The sequence below is a fragment of the Pistacia vera genome, unplaced genomic scaffold (genome assembly GCF_008641045.1).
Source record: "Pistacia vera cultivar Batoury unplaced genomic scaffold, PisVer_v2 Contig441, whole genome shotgun sequence".
In the NCBI taxonomy this organism is placed as follows: Eukaryota; Viridiplantae; Streptophyta; class Magnoliopsida; order Sapindales; family Anacardiaceae; genus Pistacia; species Pistacia vera.
In genome coordinates, this window is record NW_022196270.1 from 838421 (window position 1) to 859230 (window position 20810).

General features: G+C 35.5%; 2 protein-coding genes and 2 pseudogenes across 2 annotated transcripts; 3 read left to right on the forward strand and 1 right to left on the reverse strand.

Moving 5' to 3' along the window:
- The first annotated feature begins 592 nt into the window (after window positions 1-592).
- Window positions 593-6733, forward strand: LOC116144353 (annotated as a pseudogene).
- A 1747-nt stretch (window positions 6734-8480) lies between these two features.
- On the forward strand, window positions 8481-10129 carry LOC116144354 (annotated as a pseudogene).
- Window positions 10130-11388: 1259 nt separating this feature from the next.
- On the forward strand, window positions 11389-14424 carry LOC116144318 (transcription factor BIM2-like). Its single transcript, XM_031429783.1, has 7 exons — window positions 11389-11670; window positions 11770-11875; window positions 12614-12683; window positions 12807-12902; window positions 13177-13607; window positions 13773-13902; window positions 14096-14424. The coding sequence occupies exons 1-7, from the start codon at window positions 11574-11576 to the stop codon at window positions 14198-14200; spliced, it is 1035 nt and encodes a 344-aa protein (XP_031285643.1). The 5' UTR covers window positions 11389-11573; the 3' UTR covers window positions 14201-14424.
- A 3187-nt stretch (window positions 14425-17611) lies between these two features.
- Window positions 17612-20810, reverse strand: LOC116144309 (rhamnogalacturonan I rhamnosyltransferase 1-like). Its single transcript, XM_031429774.1, has 8 exons — window positions 19913-20810; window positions 19595-19662; window positions 19402-19490; window positions 19152-19317; window positions 18758-19047; window positions 18469-18673; window positions 18214-18371; window positions 17612-18107 (listed from the first exon to the last, which is right to left on the reverse strand). Exons 1-8 carry the CDS (start codon window positions 20247-20249, stop codon window positions 17861-17863), a joined length of 1560 nt encoding a protein of 519 aa, XP_031285634.1. The 5' UTR covers window positions 20250-20810; the 3' UTR covers window positions 17612-17860.

Consider the following 20810-nt stretch of genomic DNA (forward strand, 5'->3'; position numbering starts at 1 on the left):
ACTNTGTGGAAGACCAACTTTTCTTTATCCTTTTTAGATAAGTATTTACTAATTTTCCGAGGCATTTTTATGCTTGGAATCGATGTAACATGGTCGACAGTAGAACTACAGATGATTTGTTAATCTAGTTAATACATTAATTCATGCCGTTCTTGCTGGCTTTATCTTTACTGTATATGCATTCAAAGAAGATTTGTATATCTGTAATTGTTTCGATAATTTCCGTAGTCTTGAACTCTTGATAAGATGAAAGCACAGTCCTGAATCTTCCACCACAAGCGCCAAGAATAAAATTCTCTCTGTGCTTCAATGCAAAGCTCTTCCATTTTTGTGGGTGAAAATGATGGGGTTAAAGAAAAGTCTATGGAAGATACATTGTTTCCAAGCAACTTCTGAGGACTGGATGGAGTTAGCTAAAGCCGTTTTAATTTTCAACCGTCAAACTTCACATGTTTGTACTTCCATTATACACTTGACTTCCAAGAAAAGCCTCTTCTATACAAATGGCATGCCTCCATAACCAGCTTTACCAGAAAAACAACACCAAAATCTTGAGAGTTTTTATCATTCCAAGATGAGCAGAGGTATGGAAATGGCTTGGTGCACCTTGTTTATAAAGGTAATTTCTTGGTACTTCAACGCAGACTCCGACTCAGATACTGAATTGTCGAACAATATGGTAACGACCACGCCAGAGGCATCCATGGCAGCTGCAGCAAAGCATTTCTCAGCTACTCATCAAGTAAAACTCTAACCATACCAGCTAGTTAACTGATTATAAAGAGGTTTTTGTAATGGAATCTGAGGCTAAGGTTTGTAACCTTATCATCTTTGTAGTGGACTGATTTGTCAACGACAAATTGATGTAAACTTTCGATTTTGTGTACTGAATCACCATAAAAGAAACATGTATACTTACCTTTGTGTTCAAGTGTTCTATTAACCACATAGGGGTGGTTGAGTCTAGGCACGGTCCAAATTCAAAAGAACCGAAAACTGGCTGCTTCCTTGGATTTGGAATTGGAACTGAATCTTGAAACATAGGTTCTAAAAACTTATACACCCTCAATAATTTACAAAAATTACAATTCAGTCCTGGTTCCTACCTCGGTACTCGGATCTCAGTTCTGATTCTGCTTTTTGGTTCCTGCAGGTTTAAGGTTTAAGGTTCTGGGTCGAAACTAAAGCCAAAACCTCGGATATCCCCCGGTTCTGGTTTTGACTAATTCTTTTGCGCACTAATAGTTACATTTACTATTATATGTAAAATTTCTGAGATTGTATATTGATTATTATATTTTTTGGAAGGATTTGTTGTAATTAATTATTATCATGATTTTAAACGGAGGATTCTAAGTGTCACGGACTCACGGGCTTGTGAAAGTTACACTATTTTTCATGTGATACGTCAATTTAATTCCTTTATTTAACAAGTTGGTTAGTTAATTAATTGATAAAAATGAGATGAAACTCTAAATTATAATTTTTAAAATTATTTTTAAATTACCATTCCCCTCATCCTTTTTAATATTAATTTTTTTAATAAATAAATAAATAAAAGTACAGTAAAACCTCTTTATAGTCATAATGGTGGAACTAACTAATTTTATTACCATGAGGAGGTTATAACTTAATAGAGGTGTAGTTACAAAAATTTCTTATTTCATAATTCATGTTTTAATAATACAATATTAAGATTTCAATTCATGTTTTAATAGTATTAGGGTTTTAATTCAGCGCTTCAATTAACTAATTTTGAAACGGATAGAAGATCGTGTCTTAGAACCAATAAAGATAATTGTCTTTGATGGAATTGTAAATGTAGTTGTTGCATAGTCAATTGATGTGAAGCCATAGATAATTGTCAAGTGTTTTAAGCATTACAAAATTAAGACTCCCGATGTTGATGAATTGCAAGTTACAATTGAAGTGGATGAGGAGAATAAAAGAGTCCTTGTAAAATTGAGTGATCAGATTCGACAGTTTCACTATATTAATCAAATGGATATTAATGTCTTCCTTAATCATCGAAATAAGCAGCAAGTCATGTATGCTTTAACAGAAGAATAAATCATTGCTACAATTAAACAAGAAAAGAAATGAAATAATTATGAAGATGATAGTACGGAAATACAAAAAGTTTCGTACTAAGAAGCTCTAAACATGCTTGAGAAGCTAAAAATATTTTGGCTTCAACAAGAAAATATCTACGCTAGCGAGTAATGTACCCGCAAGTTGAAAGATGTGGTAACAACTCTAAAGCATAACTTATTATTCCAAACAACTTTAGGTACATATTTTATTTTATTTTAAACCTTGAATGTAATATAACATATTTTTTTTATAATATACATATAATTATTACTATGTGGAGCAACTTTTTTTAAGACGGAAATTAGAAAAATTATATCTTATTACAATATAGAATTTATTCTTATTTATAACTATTCTAAATTAGGAATAAAATTTTTTATAATTATGTAGAGTTTATTTCTATATAGAGTATCACCATAAAGATGTTTAATTGTATTGCTAAATATATCATCAACAGTACACCAACTCAATCCTAAACGTTAACCCATGGTGCGCAAGTTAGAAGCCGCCACTTCGAAACTAAAATAATTCGGTTACAATAAAATAATGAATAATTANACTTAATAGAGGTGTAGTTACAAAAATTTCTTATTTTATAATTCATGTTTTAGTAATACAATATTAGGATTTCAATTCATGTTTTAATAGTATTACGGTTTTAATTCAGCGCTTCAATTGCCTATTTTTGAAACGGATAGAAGATCGTGTCTTAGAACCAATAAAGATAATTGTCTTTGATAGAATTGTAAATGCAGTTATTGCATAGTCAATTGATGTGAAGCCATAGACAATTGTCAATTATTTTAAGCATTACAAAATTAAGACCCCTGATGTTAATGAATTGCAAGTTACAATTGAAGTGGATGAAGAGAATCAAATAGTCATTGTAAAATTGAGTAATTAGATTCAACAACTTCATTATATTAATCAAATGGATATTAATGTCTTCCTTAATCATCCAAATGAGCAACAAGTCATGCATGTTTTAATAGAAGAATAAATCATTGCTACAATTAGACAAGAAGAGAAAGGTGAGGATGATAGTACGGAAATACAAAAAGTTTCATACCAAAAAACTCTAAACATGCTTGAGAAGTTAAAAATGTTTTGGCTTCAACAAAAAAATATCCACGCTAGCAAGTAATGTACCCGCAAGTTAAAAGATGTGGTAACAACTCTAAAGCATAACTTATTGTCTCAAACAACTTTAGGTACATATTTTATTTTATCTTAAACCTTGAATGTAATATAACATATATTTTTTTTATAATATACATATAATTATTATTATGTGGAGACAACATGATTTAGAAAAATTATATCTTATTACAATATGGAGTTTATTTTTATTTAATAACTACCTCAAATTAGAAATAAATTTTTTTATAATTATGTAGAGTTTATTCTTATATAAAGTATAACCGTAAAGATGTTTGGTTGTATTGTCAAATATATCATCAACAGTATACCAACTCAATCCTAAACGTTAACCCATGGTGCGCAAGTTAGAAGCCGCCACTTCGAAACTAAAATAATTCGCTTACAATAAAATAATGAATAATTAAATATTATTGTCTGTAAGACTGTAACACTGCCTAGGGTTCATCAATCGTCTCAGTCCCGGACTCTCTAAACAATAAAAATTTCTCATTTTCTCCCTCGCCCAATTCTCCCACCACCACCACTCCTCCTCTCCTCAGTTACGTGCCGTTTCAGTTCCGAAATCGGAGTTGTTATTTCAACATAACAACTGCAGAATGGTGAAATCTTCCAAGACTCACCTGGAGAGACGAAGAGACCGACGACTACGACGAGCTCCTTCACAGAAACACTTCCTCCTCTGCCTACAAAGGTTTGTGTATGTACGCTTGCATATGTGGAGATATACGTATTCGTGTTGCGTTTATGACGTGGAATTTTTTTTTTTTTGGTGTGTTTCTGTAGGTGAGAAATGAAGGTGAGGGGAAGGGCAGTGAACAGAAGACCAACGGTATCGGTCGAAGCATTCGGAGACCGAGCAGCGAAGGAGAAGCAAAATTAATGAGAGGTAAGCTTGTTTTCATGATTTTTTTTAGTTTACTGTCAGTTTGGCGTTGGAAAGAATGAAATTTGAAATGTGAATCATGTTAAGGATGTTTGTGTTTATTGATAAAATTAAGGTTTTGATTTTGGTTTTGGCTGTAAATTTGAAGTATTGAAGACTGGCGAATACAAGATATGTTGGACTTAAGAAAATTCCTACTTTTTTTTTTTTGTTTAATTTTACAGAACAACCAACATAGTTAGTTTCTGACTAATGTCTAGTATTATTTAGGTTATGAAAGAAACAATTACAGTACTTTCTTAGAGCAGCCGGAATTTAATTGTTGCCACTGATTGACTGACTAAATCGTTGTTTTAATATTAAGCACAAATATTTCCAAAATTAACAGATACTTTTCTATCTGAAATTTGCATTTTTTTACATGGATGGCTACCAAATGCAAGACTGAGACTGATAACAAACAGACTAGAGTTTCTGCCAATGACTTTGATAGAGTGTAGGATGTTATTTAGGTGTCATTTCAGTGCATTATAATTGCATGCATTCGCATTTTTTAGTCTCTGAAGTCAATCATTTGTCTTTTACTGGCTTGTGCAAGAATTTTGGTTTTTGTGATTATTATAAACTTCTATACTGCTTTCATAAAGCACTCTAATTTCTCTATGAAGTGAATAGCTTGACTATTATTCTTCTTCACCTGAGCAAAAACTTATATTGTTGTGTGGCAGATTTCAGATATTGAGAGATCTTATACCTCAAAATGATCAGAAAAGAGATAAGGCTTCATTTCTTTTAGAGGTACACCCGATAATAATTTTGTTTACTCACTAAACAGTTGAAGGATGTTATGGTTATTGTCATTTAAGTTCTGAAAGTTTCTTTCTTTGTGGTGAATTGAAGAAGTTTTATGTTTATATGCAGGTTATAGAGTACATTCAGTTTTTACGAGACAAGTTAAATATGTATGAGGGATCATATCAAGGGTGGAGTCAAGAGCCAACCAAACTGATGCCATGGGTAGACTTTTAGTGCTGGAAGAGTGTGTCTGTGTGTGTGGCTACATGTGATGATGTGGACCATCTTATTGCTTTTCCTAATCAAAATTTTAAGCATGGTCACTGATGCTGTGTCAGTGCTTGTGTGCATCCTTAAATTTTCATTTTCTGTTGTTGGAAGGCTTTCTGGCCATGATTTTCAAGTGTATACTTGTTTGTATGATGGGGAAACATGTTGATTTTCTTGCTTTTTATTCTAGATGACAATTTCTCATGGAATTTATCTGTTTAAACAGAGAAACCAGAATGGCCCTGCAGAAAGTTATATGGAACATTCTCAAGTTTTAAAGAATGGTTCTAGTCATGAGAACAATGATGTTACTCCTGCCATGCTCACAAATGCACAGAACTCAATTGAATCTGATATGGGCACAGCTGCAGTATACAAAACTAGTGATCTTGCTCCTGGGTCAGCGTCTCCAATGGTTCCCCTTAATGTACATGCCCAGCCGAACATGTATGCTCCTGTGGGGAGGGGCAGCATGCCTACCCAATCATTACAGGAATCAATTTCTGATGCTGAGAACATGAGTTACCAGCACCAATCAGAATTCTGGCCAGGCAGAGCATGTGCAACTGACTGTGCTATTCTAAATGGTTCACTGAATGAGCAGGACCTTTCGATTGAAAGTGGGTCATCTAGCATTTCAAGTGCTTACTCTCAAGGGTGAGAACGTGATATATTTGTGTTAAGAATGCCAAATCTGGTTGTTTATTATGTTGTTCTCTTGGTAAAGTTTCGTTTAGATGGCCATCTTTATTAGAAGGCTTGGGTGATCAGTAAATAATCTTGACATAGAATGGCCTTATCTGAGACTTTTGCATAAAACAGGTTATTGAATACTCTGAGCCAAGCACTGCAATCATCGGGTGTGGACCCGTCACAAGCCAACATCTCAGTGCAAATTGATGTTGGAAAACGGATAATCAGTGGACAAACTGCCATGGCGTCCTGTTCAAAGGTTCATTTTCTAATCTTCAACCGAACCCTCATAAAACTTCTTGTGCTTTTAAGTTTTTTAAGCCTTCTCTTAGTGGTACTACTGAGACGTTTGTTCCTTTAATGCATATGTTTTCAGATGACTAACATTTGTTGGGCTACAACTTTTGCTAGCAATAACTTTCCTTTGAATTTTTTTATCATTGTTCATCCAGGATCATGAGAAGCAATATCGAGACAATCTAGTGATGGCACAAACTGGAATGCAGAGCTTTGACGAGGATTCTGATCAGGTCCACAAGAGGCTTAGAACAGAATAAAAGAAGTCTGTTGATCTGGTCAAACTGTGTTGCTTGCATCATCATCTTGTTCTATCTTCAGGAGTTTGGTTAATTTTTTCCATGGCCATGGTTCGATAACTCAGCGCAGACCAATTGTACATGCTTTCTCTTTGGTTTGCTGGATTTCATTGATTCTCCTGGATAAAATCATATTATATGTAATTCATTTATTATACTTGTTCTGTCAGATACAGGCTTCCATATGTATAATGAGAAAGCTGCTCCCATCATTTAAGAGGTATCCATTTCCAATGTGAAACTTTTTGCCATTGTTTCAACTTTTGTTGCGAATTTTTGCATGATGTTTATTTCTCTATTGTTGTTCGAGTTTTTTTGTATTTCTTTGATTCTGTGTGGTGTAGTCTATGTTACGGAATGTTAGTTGAGAGCAGTGTTCTGAAAGCCGGATCGGACTAGTCCAACCGGTGATCGACGCCCTCTCTGGTCTGGTTTACCATTTTTAATTGTTTACCAAATCTCTAATATGATCATTGGCGAACAAGGGGTTACCAAGTGCCGGGGTTAGAGGGTTTTTGTAGAGTGGAGGTTGATGGTTCAAGGGGTGGTGTCGATTAAATTTTGGATGCCAAAATCAGTCGAAATTTGGTCAGAAAATCAACCCAATACACGAGTCACAGTCGACAAACGGGGGGTTATCAAATGTCGAGGTTAGATGGGTCTTGTAGAGTTGAGGCCGGTAGTTCAGGTGGTGGTGTCAGATTGAATTTTTTACGTTGGAATCAGTCGAAATTTGGTCAGAAAAATCAACCTAATCGCGGCGTGGTTCGCGAGTCATAGCTAGCAAACGGGGGGCTACCAAGTTTCGAATTTAGAGAGGTTTTGTAGAGTAGAGGACGGTGGTTCAGGCGGTGGTAGTAGATTGAATTATGGTTGTCAGAATTTGGTCGGAAAAATCAATTTCGGTTCAGATTGTAGGGGTGTATTTGATAGATTTTAAACTTGTAGAGATTGATTCATATTTTTTAAGGGTGTGTTTGCAAGATTTCAAACTTTTTGGACAGTTGGTCGGGCCGCTAGTTTAACCAGTCGAATAGGCAAACCGGGACTTGGCGTCTTGGCCAGGTGACACCCTGGGTCGAGTTTCATAACCTTGATTGAGAGCATTTTCTTAGGTTTAACCATTGTTTTAAAACCCGGACCGAAGGGCAACCTGTTTTGTTGCCCGGGTCATAGGTCAACCGGTCGCTTGGACGGATGACGTCAGTGATAATTTTATTTTTAAAAAATTATTATTAATCCCTCAAATTTTAATATATTACAAAAATTCCCCTAAAGAAGTTCAATTAGTCCCTAAAATTTTTATTTATTTCAAAAATGCCTCAAAAAAAATTACCAATTAATCCCTAAACTTTGGACATATCTCCAAAACACCTCTATAAAATTACAAATTAAATGAAATATTACAAAAATGAAAAACCCCTCTAAGAACTGAATCGGTCTGGAGAAGCTGTCGGTTCTCGATCCGACTGGTCGGTCCGGTCCGGTTTTTAAAACAGAGGGTCTAACATGAAAATGAAATGGGCCTTAACCTATCTTTGTTATATTTTGTTATCTCTTCCTACAACGTGTTTCATGTTTCAACCCAATTCAATTATCCAACCAAGTAGCTGGCGCAAGGAGATGAACTCAAAATAAAACCATAATTTCTTTCTAGGAATTTAAGTCAATAGATGTGGCAATATTATCAAAGCGAAAGAGACACTTTTTTGGACTATTAACTATGCAAATGTTCCAACTCTCGAGTCCCAAATGCTGATATACCTGCAACTTTAGTCTTCTTCTAACCGTGTAGAAAGTAGGTGAAACAAAGGAAACAAGAACACTTTTTTTTGCTTCAAGTCTTTAATTTCCTACCCACAGAAAAAAATAAAATACTTCTCTAGAGTACTCACCGGCCTCAGCACTTCAACTTTGCTTTTTATTAGTTTTCATTGGGCTTTTGAAAATAAAATAAAAATAAAAAAAGTAAGCCACTTCTTCTGGGAATGATTGTGTGCTGCGAAAGGTATGTTTGAGTGCCTCAATCGTCACACATTAGCACTAATGCAATTTGGAAAATTGGGTAGCCATCCTTTTTTTTTAACCAATTCAACTTAATGTCTTTAATGGAACCCTTGACTTCTTGGATCATCCACAAACAAAATTTTCTTGGATCAATAAAATCCCCTTATTGGATCACTCACTGCTTCTATTTCTACAGTCACACTGCATTTTTAACAACTTTCACCTGAGCAAAAACTTATATTGTTGTGTGGCAGATTTCAGATGAGAGATCTTATACCTCAAAATGATCAGAAAAGAGATAAGGCTTCATTCTTTTAGAGGTACACCCGATAATAATTTGTTACTCACTAAACAGTTGAAGGATGTTATGGTTATTGTCATTTAAGTTCTGAAAGTTTCTTTCTTGGTGGAATTGAAGAAGTTTTAGTTTATATGCAGGTTATAGAGTACATTCAGTTTTTACGAGACAAGTTAAATATGTATGAGGGATCATATCAAGGGTGGAGTCAAGAGCCAACCAAACTGATGCCATGGGTAGACTTTTAGTGCTGGAAGAGTGTGTCTGTGTGTGTGGCTACATGTGATGATGTGGACCATCTTATTGCTTTTCCTAATCAAAATTAAGCATGGTCACTGATGCTGTGTCAGTGCTTGTGTGCATCCTTAATTTTCATTTCTGTTGTTGGAAGGCTTTCTGGCCATGATTTCAAGTGTATACTTGTTTGTATGATGGGGAAACATGTTGATTTTTTGGTTTTATTCTAGATGACAATTTCTCATGGAATTTATCTGTTTAAACAGAGAAACCAGAATGGCCCTGCAGAAAATATATGGAACATTCTCAAGTTTTAAAGAATGGTTCTAGTCATGAAACAATGTGTTACCCTGCCATGCTCACAAATGCACAGAACCAATTGAATCTGATATGGGCACAGCTGCAGTATACAAAACTACTGATCTTGCTCCTGGGGCAGCGTCTCCAATGGTTCCCCTTAATGTACATGCCCAGCCGAACATGATGCTCCTGTGGGGAGGGGCAGCATGCCTACCCAATCATTACAGGAATCAATTTCTGATGCTGAGAACATGAGTACCGCACCAATCAGAATTTGGCCAGGCAGAGCATGTGCAACTGACTGTGCTATTCTAAATGGTTCACTGAATGAGCAGGACCTTCGATTGAAAGTGGGTCATCTAGCATTTCAAGTGCTTACTCTCAAGGGGGAGAACAGTGATATATTTGTGTTAAGAATGCCAAATCTGGTTGTTTATTATGTTGTCTCTTGGTAAAGTTTCGTTTAGATGGCCATCTTTATTAGAAGGCTTGGGGGTATCAGTAAATAATCTTGACATAGAATGGCCATCTGAGACTTTTGCATAAAACAGGTTATTGAATACTCTGAGCCAAGCACTGCAATCATCGGGTGTGGACCCGTCACAAGCCAACATCTCAGTGCAAATTGATGTTGGAAAACGGATAATCAGTGGACAAACTGCCATGGTCCTGTTCAAAGGTTCATTTTCTAATCTTCAACCGAACTCTCATAAAACTTCTTGTGCTTTTAAGTTTTTAAGCCTTCTCTTAGTGGTACTACTGAGACGTTGTTTTTCATGTGATACGTCTATTTAATTCCTTTATTTAACAAGTTGGTTAGTTAATTAATTGATAAAAATGAGATGAAACTCTAAATTATAATTTTTAAAATTATTTTTAAATTACCATTCCCCTCATCCTTTTTAATATTAATTTTTTTAATAAATAAATAAATAAAAGTACAGTAAAACCTCTTTATAGTCATAATGGTGGAACTAATTAATTTTATTATTATGAGGAGGTTATAACTTAATAGAGGTGTAGTTACAAAAATTTCTTATTTCATAATTCATGTTTTAATAATACAATATTAAGATTTCAATTCATGTTTTAATAGTATTAGGGTTTTAATTCAGCGCTTCAATTATCTATTTTTGAAACGGATAGAAGATCGTGTCTTAGAACCAATAAAGATAATTGTCTTTGATGGAATTGTAAATGTAGTTGTTGCATAGTCAATTGATGTGAAGCCATAGATAATTGTCAAGTGTTTTAAGCATTACAAAATTAAGACTCCCGATGTTGATGAATTGCAAGTTACAATTGAAGTGGATGAGGAGAATAAAAGAGTCCTTGTAAAATTGAGTGATCAGATTCGACAGTTTCACTATATTAATCAAATGGATATTAATGTCTTCCTTAATCATCGAAATAAGCAGCAAGTCATGTATGCTTTAACAGAAGAATAAATCATTGCTACAATTAAACAAGAAAAGAAATGAAATAATTATGAAGATGATAGTACGGAAATACAAAAAGTTTCGTACTAAGAAGCTCTAAACATGCTTGAGAAGCTAAAAATATTTTGGCTTCAACAAGAAAATATCTACGCTAGCGAGTAATGTACCCGCAAGTTGAAAGATGTGGTAACAACTCTAAAGCATAACTTATTATTCCAAACAACTTTAGGTACATATTTTATTTTATTTTAAACCTTGAATGTAATATAACATATTTTTTTTATAATATACATATAATTATTACTATGTGGAGCAACTTTTTTTAAGACGGAAATTAGAAAAATTATATCTTATTACAATATAGAATTTATTCTTATTTATAACTATTCTAAATTAGGAATAAAATTTTTTATAATTATGTAGAGTTTATTTCTATATAGAGTATCACCATAAAGATGTTTAATTGTATTGCTAAATATATCATCAACAGTACACCAACTCAATCCTAAACGTTAACCCACGGTGCGCAAGTTAGAAGCCGCCACTTCGAAACTAAAATAATTCGGTTACAATAAAATAATGAATAATTAAATATTATTGTCTGTAAGACTGTAACACTCGCCTAGGGCTTCATCAATCAGTCTCAGTACCCTGGACTCTCTTAAACAATATAAAATTTCTCATTTTCTCCCTCGTGCCCAATTCTCACCACCACCACCACCTCCTCCTACTCCTTCAGTTACGTCGCCGTTTCAGTTCCGAACAATCGGAGTTGTTATATTCAACATAACAACTGCAGAATGGTGAAATCTTCCAAGACTCACCTGGAAGAAGACGAAGAGACCGACGACTACGACGAGCTCCTTCACAGAAACACTTCCTCCTCTGCCTACAAAGGTTTGTGTATGTACGCTTGCATACGTGTGGAGATATACGTATTCGTGTTATGCGTGTTATGACGTGGAATTTTTTTTTTTTTTTGGTGTGTTTCTGTAGGTGAAGAAATGAAGGTGGAGGGGAAGGGCAGTGAACAGAAGACCAACGCGTATCGGTCGAAGCATTCGGAGACCGAGCAGCGAAGGAGAAGCAAAATTAATGAGAGGTAAGCTTTGTTTTCATGATTTTTGATTTTAGTTTACTGTCAGTTTGGCGTTGGAAAGAATGAAATTTGAAATGTGAATCATGTTAAGGAATGTTTGTCGTTTTATTGATAAAATTAAGGTTTTTGATTTTGGTTTTGGCTGTAAGTTTGTTAAGTATTGAAGACTGGCGAATACAAGATATTGTTGGACTTAAGAAAATTCCTACTTTTTTTTTTTTGTTTAATTTTACAGAACAAACCAACATAGTTATGTTTCTGACTAATGTCTAGTATTATTTAGGTTATGAAAGAAACAATTACAGTACTTTCTTAGAGCAGCCGGAATTTAATTGTTGCCACTGATTGACTGACTAAATCGTTGTTTTAATATTAAGCACAAATATTTCCAAAATTAACAGATACTTTTCTATCTGAAATTTGCATTTTTTTACATGGATGGCTACCAAATGCAAGACTGAGACTGATAACAAACAGACTAGAGTTTCTGCCAATGACTTTGATAGAGTGTAGGATGTTATTTAGGTGTCATTTCAGTGCATTATAATTGCATGCATTCGCATTTTTTAGTCTCTGAAGTCAATCATTTGTCTTTTACTGGCTTGTGCAAGAATTTTGGTTTTTGTGATTATTATAAACTTCTATACTGCTTTCATAAAGCACTCTAATTTCTCTATGAAGTGAATAGCTTGACTATTATTCTTCTTCACCTGAGCAAAAACTTATATTGTTGTGTGGCAGATTTCAGATATTGAGAGATCTTATACCTCAAAATGATCAGAAAAGAGATAAGGCTTCATTTCTTTTAGAGGTACACCCGATAATAATTTTGTTTACTCACTAAACAGTTGAAGGATGTTATGGTTATTGTCATTTAAGTTCTGAAAGTTTCTTTCTTTGTGGTGAATTGAAGAAGTTTTATGTTTATATGCAGGTTATAGAGTACATTCAGTTTTTACGAGACAAGTTAAATATGTATGAGGGATCATATCAAGGGTGGAGTCAAGAGCCAACCAAACTGATGCCATGGGTAGACTTTTAGTGCTGGAAGAGTGTGTCTGTGTGTGTGGCTACATGTGATGATGTGGACCATCTTATTGCTTTTCCTAATCAAAATTTTAAGCATGGTCACTGATGCTGTGTCAGTGCTTGTGTGCATCCTTAAATTTTCATTTTCTGTTGTTGGAAGGCTTTCTGGCCATGATTTTCAAGTGTATACTTGTTTGTATGATGGGGAAACATGTTGATTTTCTTGCTTTTTATTCTAGATGACAATTTCTCATGGAATTTATCTGTTTAAACAGAGAAACCAGAATGGCCCTGCAGAAAGTTATATGGAACATTCTCAAGTTTTAAAGAATGGTTCTAGTCATGAGAACAATGATGTTACTCCTGCCATGCTCACAAATGCACAGAACTCAATTGAATCTGATATGGGCACAGCTGCAGTATACAAAACTAGTGATCTTGCTCCTGGGTCAGCGTCTCCAATGGTTCCCCTTAATGTACATGCCCAGCCGAACATGTATGCTCCTGTGGGGAGGGGCAGCATGCCTACCCAATCATTACAGGAATCAATTTCTGATGCTGAGAACATGAGTTACCAGCACCAATCAGAATTCTGGCCAGGCAGAGCATGTGCAACTGACTGTGCTATTCTAAATGGTTCACTGAATGAGCAGGACCTTTCGATTGAAAGTGGGTCATCTAGCATTTCAAGTGCTTACTCTCAAGGGTGAGAACGTGATATATTTGTGTTAAGAATGCCAAATCTGGTTGTTTATTATGTTGTTCTCTTGGTAAAGTTTCGTTTAGATGGCCATCTTTATTAGAAGGCTTGGGTGATCAGTAAATAATCTTGACATAGAATGGCCTTATCTGAGACTTTTGCATAAAACAGGTTATTGAATACTCTGAGCCAAGCACTGCAATCATCGGGTGTGGACCCGTCACAAGCCAACATCTCAGTGCAAATTGATGTTGGAAAACGGATAATCAGTGGACAAACTGCCATGGCGTCCTGTTCAAAGGTTCATTTTCTAATCTTCAACCGAACCCTCATAAAACTTCTTGTGCTTTTAAGTTTTTTAAGCCTTCTCTTAGTGGTACTACTGAGACGTTTGTTCCTTTAATGCATATGTTTTCAGATGACTAACATTTGTTGGGCTACAACTTTTGCTAGCAATAACTTTCCTTTGAATTTTTTTATCATTGTTCATCCAGGATCATGAGAAGCAATATCGAGACAATCTAGTGATGGCACAAACTGGAATGCAGAGCTTTGACGAGGATTCTGATCAGGTCCACAAGAGGCTTAGAACAGAATAAAAGAAGTCTGTTGATCTGGTCAAACTGTGTTGCTTGCATCATCATCTTGTTCTATCTTCAGGAGTTTGGTTAATTTTTTCCATGGCCATGGTTCGATAACTCAGCGCAGACCAATTGTACATGCTTTCTCTTTGGTTTGCTGGATTTCATTGATTCTCCTGGATAAAATCATATTATATGTAATTCATTTATTATACTTGTTCTGTCAGATAGAGGCTTCCATATGTATAATGAGAAAGCTGCTCCCATCATTTAAGAGGTATCCATTTCCAATGTGAAACTTTTTGCCATTGTTTCAACTTTTGTTGCGAATTTTTGCATGATGTTTGTTTCTCTATTGTTGTTCGAGTTTTTTTTGTATTTCTTTGATTCTGTGTGGTGTAGTCTATGTTACGGAATGTGAGTTGAGAGCAGTGTTCTGAAAGCCGGATCGGACCTGTCCAACCGGTGATCGACGCCCTCTCTGGTTTGGTTTACCATTTTTAATTGTTCACCAAATCTCTAATCTGATCGCTGGCGAATGAGAGGTTATTAAGTGCCAGGGTTAGAAGGTTTTTGTAGAGTGGAGGTTGATGGTTCAAGGGGTGGTGTCGGATTGAATTTTGGACGCCAGAATTAGTCGGAATTTGGTCAGAAAATCAACCCAATACACGAGTCACAGCCGACAAACGGGGGGCTATCAAGTGTTGAGGTTAGATGGGTCTTGTAGAGTTGAGGCCGGTAGTTCAGGTGGTGGTGTCAAGTTGAATTTTTTATGTTGGAATCAGTCGAAATTTGGTCAGAAAAATCAACCCAATCGCAGTGTTGTTCGCGAGTCACATCTAGCGAATGGGGGGTTACCAAGTTTCAGATTTAGAGGGGTTTTATAGAGTGGAGGACGGTGGTTCAGGCGGTGGTGACAGATTGAATTATGGTTGTCAGAATTTGGCCCAAAAAATCAATTTCGGTTCAGATTGTAGGGGTGTATTTGATAGATTTCAAACCTGTAGAGATTGTTTCATATTTTTTAAGGGTGTGTTTGCAAGATTTCAAACTTTTTGGACAGTTGGTTAGACTGCCAGTTTAATTGGTTGAACAGGCAAACCGGGACTTGGCCTCTTGGCCAAGTGACACCCTAGGTTGGGTTTTATAACCTTGGTTGAGAGCATTTTCTTAGGTTTAATCATTGTTTTAAAACCTGGACCGAAGGGCAACCTGTTTTACTGCCTGGGCTACAGGTCAATCGGTTGGACCGGTTGGATCGATGACATCAGCGATAATTTTATTTTTTAAAAATTATTATGAATCCCTCAAATTTTAATATATTACAAAAATTCCCCTAAAGAAGTTCGATTAGTCCCTAAAATTTTTATTTATTTCAAAAATGCCCCAAAAAATAACCAATTAATCCCTAAACTTTTGACATATCTCCAAAACACCCTTATAAAATTATAAATTAACCCTTATAATTTTGAAATATTACAAAAACTCTTTAAGACCTGAATCGGACTGGAGAAGCTGTTGGGTCCTAGTTGGACCTGTCCGGTTTTTAAAACAGAGGGTTTAACATGAAAATGAAATGGGCCTTAACCTATCTTTGGTATATTTTGTTATCTCTTCCTACAACGTGTTTCATGTTTCAACCCAATTCAATTATCCAACCAAGTAGCTGGCGCAAGGGGATGAACTCAAAATAAAACCTTAATTCCTTTCTAGGAATTTAAGTCAATAGATGTGGCAATATTATCAAAGCGAAAGAGACACTTTTTTGGACTATTAACTATGCAAATGTTCCAACTCTCGAGTCCCAAATGCTGCTATACCTGCAACTTTAGTCTTCTTCTAACCGTGTAGAAAGTAGGTGAAACAAAGGAAACAAGAACACTTTTTTTTGCTTCAAGTCTTTAATTTCCTACCCACAGAAAAAAATAAAATACTTCTCTAGAGTACTCACCGGCCTCAGCACTTCAACTTTGCTTTTTATTAGTTTTCATTGGGCTTTTGAAAATAAAATAAAAATAAAAAAAGTAAGCCACTTCTTCTGGGAATGATTGTGTGCTGCGAAAGGTATGTTTGAGTGCCTCAATCGTCACACATTAGCACTAATGCAATTTGGAAAATTGGGTAGCCATCCTTTTTTTTTAACCAATTCAACTTAATGTCTTTAATGGAACCCTTGACTTCTTGGATCATCCACAAACAAAATTTTCTTGGATCAATAAAATCCCCTTATTGGATCACTCACTGCTTCTATTTCTACAGTTACACTGCATTTTTAACAAACCCAATTGCTTGTTTATTTGATTTGATTTGACCTCTCTCTCTCTCTCTCTCTCTCTATCACTCAGATTCAACCAAGAAGGATAAAGCCAGGACCATTCTTGGATCTTGAATGGTTTATGGAAAATAAATGTTGGTTTGCCATGCGTGCATTGTGGGCAATCATACATTGCCATACCCACGATTTATTCAGAGAAATAAAATAAGAACAACCAAATAGTGAATAAAAAAACTTGGTGTTGGCTGCTTACTAATGGGAATACGCAGGGGGTTTACAACAATCTCAAGACTAAACTGGGTTGGTTTGGGTGTAAACGAGCTGGGCCGAATCAAGTTTTGGGCTAATTGAGCTCGGTTCGTTTGTTATAGTGCCGAGTTTGAGCTCAAGCTTGACAAGTTTGAAAATTCTAGTTCGAGCTCAAGCCTAATTGAGCTCACAAAAAAAAAAAAAAAAAAAAAAAAACTCTCTAATTCTTTATTTTTTCGCTTTTTTAATTGAGCTTTTCGAACTAGAGCTCGAGTCGAGTTAAAATCAGGCCTGTTCTAACTCAACTCAAACTGTAGCCAAGCCGAGCTCGAACTCGAGTTTGACAAAACTCGAGTCGCTCGGCTCGACTGACACCCTTGGACTAAAGTGTTACTTAAACCAAACCTCAGGGATGAAATATATTATGCCTTAAAGTAGCTTAGACAAGAATTATATATTGCCAGCTAGAACTGACCAGCTGGCCCCAGAGGCATTGAAGACAAAAGATCAAGAAGAGATTTTTCTGCTGATTCAAATATTTATGTTTCCATATACAAATAGATGCTGTCTAAAGGAAGTGAAAGAAGTAAGTTGACCAAATCTCTTATTCTTTATGTTTAGCACATGCTTAGACACAAATAAAATATCTGATATAATCTTATGATCTTGCAGCAAATATAAGCCCTTCTGGCTCTATTACTATTACAGCTGCTTATCTTCAATTCTTGCCACTTGGTTCAGAAAGATCACTTTCTTTTCACGATTAGTATCATGTAACTTGTATGATAATCACACATTCACACCTCACATTCAAACTTCTTAGGAGAGATCACATGTCAAACTTCTTTTTTATTTCTTTTTTTTTTTTTATATATATTTCATGCTGAAGAAAGTATAAGAAAAAAAAAAACTGTGTTTTCTTCCCTTATTTACAAAGCAGATGATCACTTGTAGTCTTATTGGCCCTTCACTCTATACATGAATCTGCTGGTTCAATGTATGAATTATTATAAATATTTTTGCAGTGGCCCTTTTCTGAAGAATGTCCGGCTTGAGCCTAAGTTCTAGAACTTAATTTCAAGAAGAGAATTAGGCCACTGTGTTTGATAAATTATGTATAAAATGAGGCAATCATCTCACTGGCATGACCAAATTCATGTGTTTGTTAATGGTTCATCTAACAACTGCAAACACTCATGCGGATTTGAATAGAAATAGTCCTCTTCCTTTGGTTTATCCAGCATGACAACTCGTTGCTTCGGGTTGCCCATCAAATCAGCATGAACTTCCTTCACAGTTGAGGAGAACTCATCCCAGCTCAATGAACCATTCTTGTATCTGTCAATTAAATCAACCAGAAGCCGTCTGTCCAATAAAATTGTCTTCTTGAACCCCAAGAATCTGAAATAAGTGTTGAATGAAACAAAGCCTCATGTTTTAGACAATGCTAATTGACAATGTAAAATAAGGAAAAAAAAATACAGTTGAATTAGACCCTTCTCATTACCTGCGATGGCCTTCAACAACTTTCGCCATGTTTCCATCATACGTCGGAACAAATATATCACTCTCTAGGGATACAAGATAATCTAGTGCTGCCATTTGTGAAGAATGGTTTTGGAAAAACTTCAAATCTGATGGTTCAAGCAGAGTTTCTTTTCTAACCTGTTTGATAATACCAAAGAAAATTCACATATATCATAAGCTTATTATTTACATGAAAAACTTTATAAGAAAGTTGCTTTTACTTTATTCAACTGACCAAATTAGGAAAAGCCTCTGCCAAAGTTGCCATCCTTCTTTCTCCACCATATATTTCCCCAGCAGCAATATAAATTTGAACATTACGATCAATGCCTAGTGCACTTAAAACTAGACCTGTTTCTTCTGGTGTCAAAGGGCACAAACCTTCTTTCCTTTTCATGTCAGAGTTTATGACTTTTTCCTTCCACCATGGATAAGCATATCTAAACACATGTTATTTGCATACCATTATTAAAAAGTTAAGTGGGTTGAAAGTATATATCATCAAAGTATTCATAAATGATTACCTCATTCTAGTGAGTTCTTCAACCTCCTCACTATTGCAACCATGAGTGCATCCAGAAAAAGCTAACATGTCCATTTCATATCTGAGATGAAGGACCAGAAATGGACCTTTTTCCCTCAAAATCCTCACAACCCTTCTTCCCAATTCCTCCAACTGAGAAGTAAATCTCAGAGCACTGAAATTTACTCGGCACCGCAACTTCTGAATCTCAATAGGCAGTCCATTGTTAGCAAGCCTTGCATCAGTTTTGTTTAGATGTACAACCTTGTATTTTTGCAGCAGGGGAAGAATCTGTTTGCAATGTCACAGTACCTCAACGATTAAGTTAACTGCCATTAAACACAAATATAAGAAGAAGAAGGCTAATTCCAGCTTTATATTTATGAGAACCTAACCTGATTATGGTAGTAAGAAATGTCAGACCAACTAATGGGAGGCAATGAGTAAAACATTCCCAGTTCAACTCTTCTTTTAAGCCTCGGTGGTAATTCTTTCAATATACGAACCTCATCTCTCAAGGAAGTTATGAAATGATCAACATCAAAAATGTCTTGGAACTCACTGTTCAGGAAGAATCAATCAGAGAAATTAAGAATTCTTGTTTTGAATATGTCAAATTGAGAAAGTAGAAAGTAATCAACAAACCTTGGATCATTCCAGAATGAAGTTTTATCGAGCTCTGGGACAATAAGGGTGACATTTAAGTATCTGGCAATAGCGACCATGTCGCAAATCTGTAGTACAGGCATTAAACAAATGGTTACAACACAGTAGCATAAAACAAGAGAGCTCCTGTGGGAAAGGACAGAAATTTCAATCAAATTCAATATCAACTCACTGCTGCTCGCATTTGATTGAGTCCTCCATTGCAAGAAACCATCAAATAGCCATTATTCTTATAAACCCCTGTAAAACAACAGTTGACAGATTTAGAATAAGATTAGTTTTAGGATTCCCGACTTTTCATTAATAAAAGTAAAGTTAAAATGGGCCATGAACCTAAAAGAAGAGTGACAACTAGATCAAAAAAGCAAATGAACAAACACTAAGCTTTGTGAAGGAGAATCTTAAGAAAAAGATTGAATTTGATGAAAGAGTTTCTAAAGAATAATTTCCATTCAAATGATAAAGAAAAGAAAGACAATCTTGAACTTACTCTTTGGTGGAAGAACAATTTTGGTGGGAAGAGAAGACAATTCAACAGAAAAAGACAAATCAGAATGAGTGAAACAAGAAGGCCAACCCTTCAATAATCTTGGCCTCCACAACTCCCCCAGTGTCACCAACTGAACAACGCAAGTCCATAGCAAAACTGTTGTGATTGCTCTAATCATCCACAACTTAATCCGAGACTTTGAAGCCCCCATTGCATTTGCAGAACTCTTCATCTTCTCACCCTTATTATTTTCACCCAGAAAGTACTTAAACCCCATTATTTGCCACTGCTTTTTCCTGTACTCACACTTTTCATTACTCTTCTCCACTTTACACATTCTCTCCAATTCGCTTAGTTAATAACAAGCCTTGAATTTAGTGAATCTTCTTGTTGATCTTTAAATCTGAAGTACAAGTACTTGAGATTATGAAAAGGCAAGATTCAGAGAGTCTTGATTATTCTAATAAACACCAGAAAGAAATAAATGTTATCTGATCTCCACACAAAAGACAAGGCGACTCTCCAGGAAAACTTAACAAAATGACTAGGCACTCCTTGAAACTCTAAACCTCCATCGATTTTCTCATAAACGTCGCATTAAATAATCATAAACCCGGCTTCATATTCTCTTAACAACTAACCCTGTCACCTTACTCACCTCCACACCACGTACATTAACCATTAAAACTTCACTAAAATCTCCAAAACTAGACCAAGAACCAATCTTTGTCATCAACAATCGTCCGCCATTATCTTTATACTTTCCGACCAGATCCAGTTGAGAACTGGATCGAATGTCGTCGGAAAACTGAGAGGAGAAGGACAAGAGGAAGAAGAAGAGAGAGATGAAGAAGAGACTTAACGTTATTACAAACTATTGAATGTGTGGGAAGTGAAG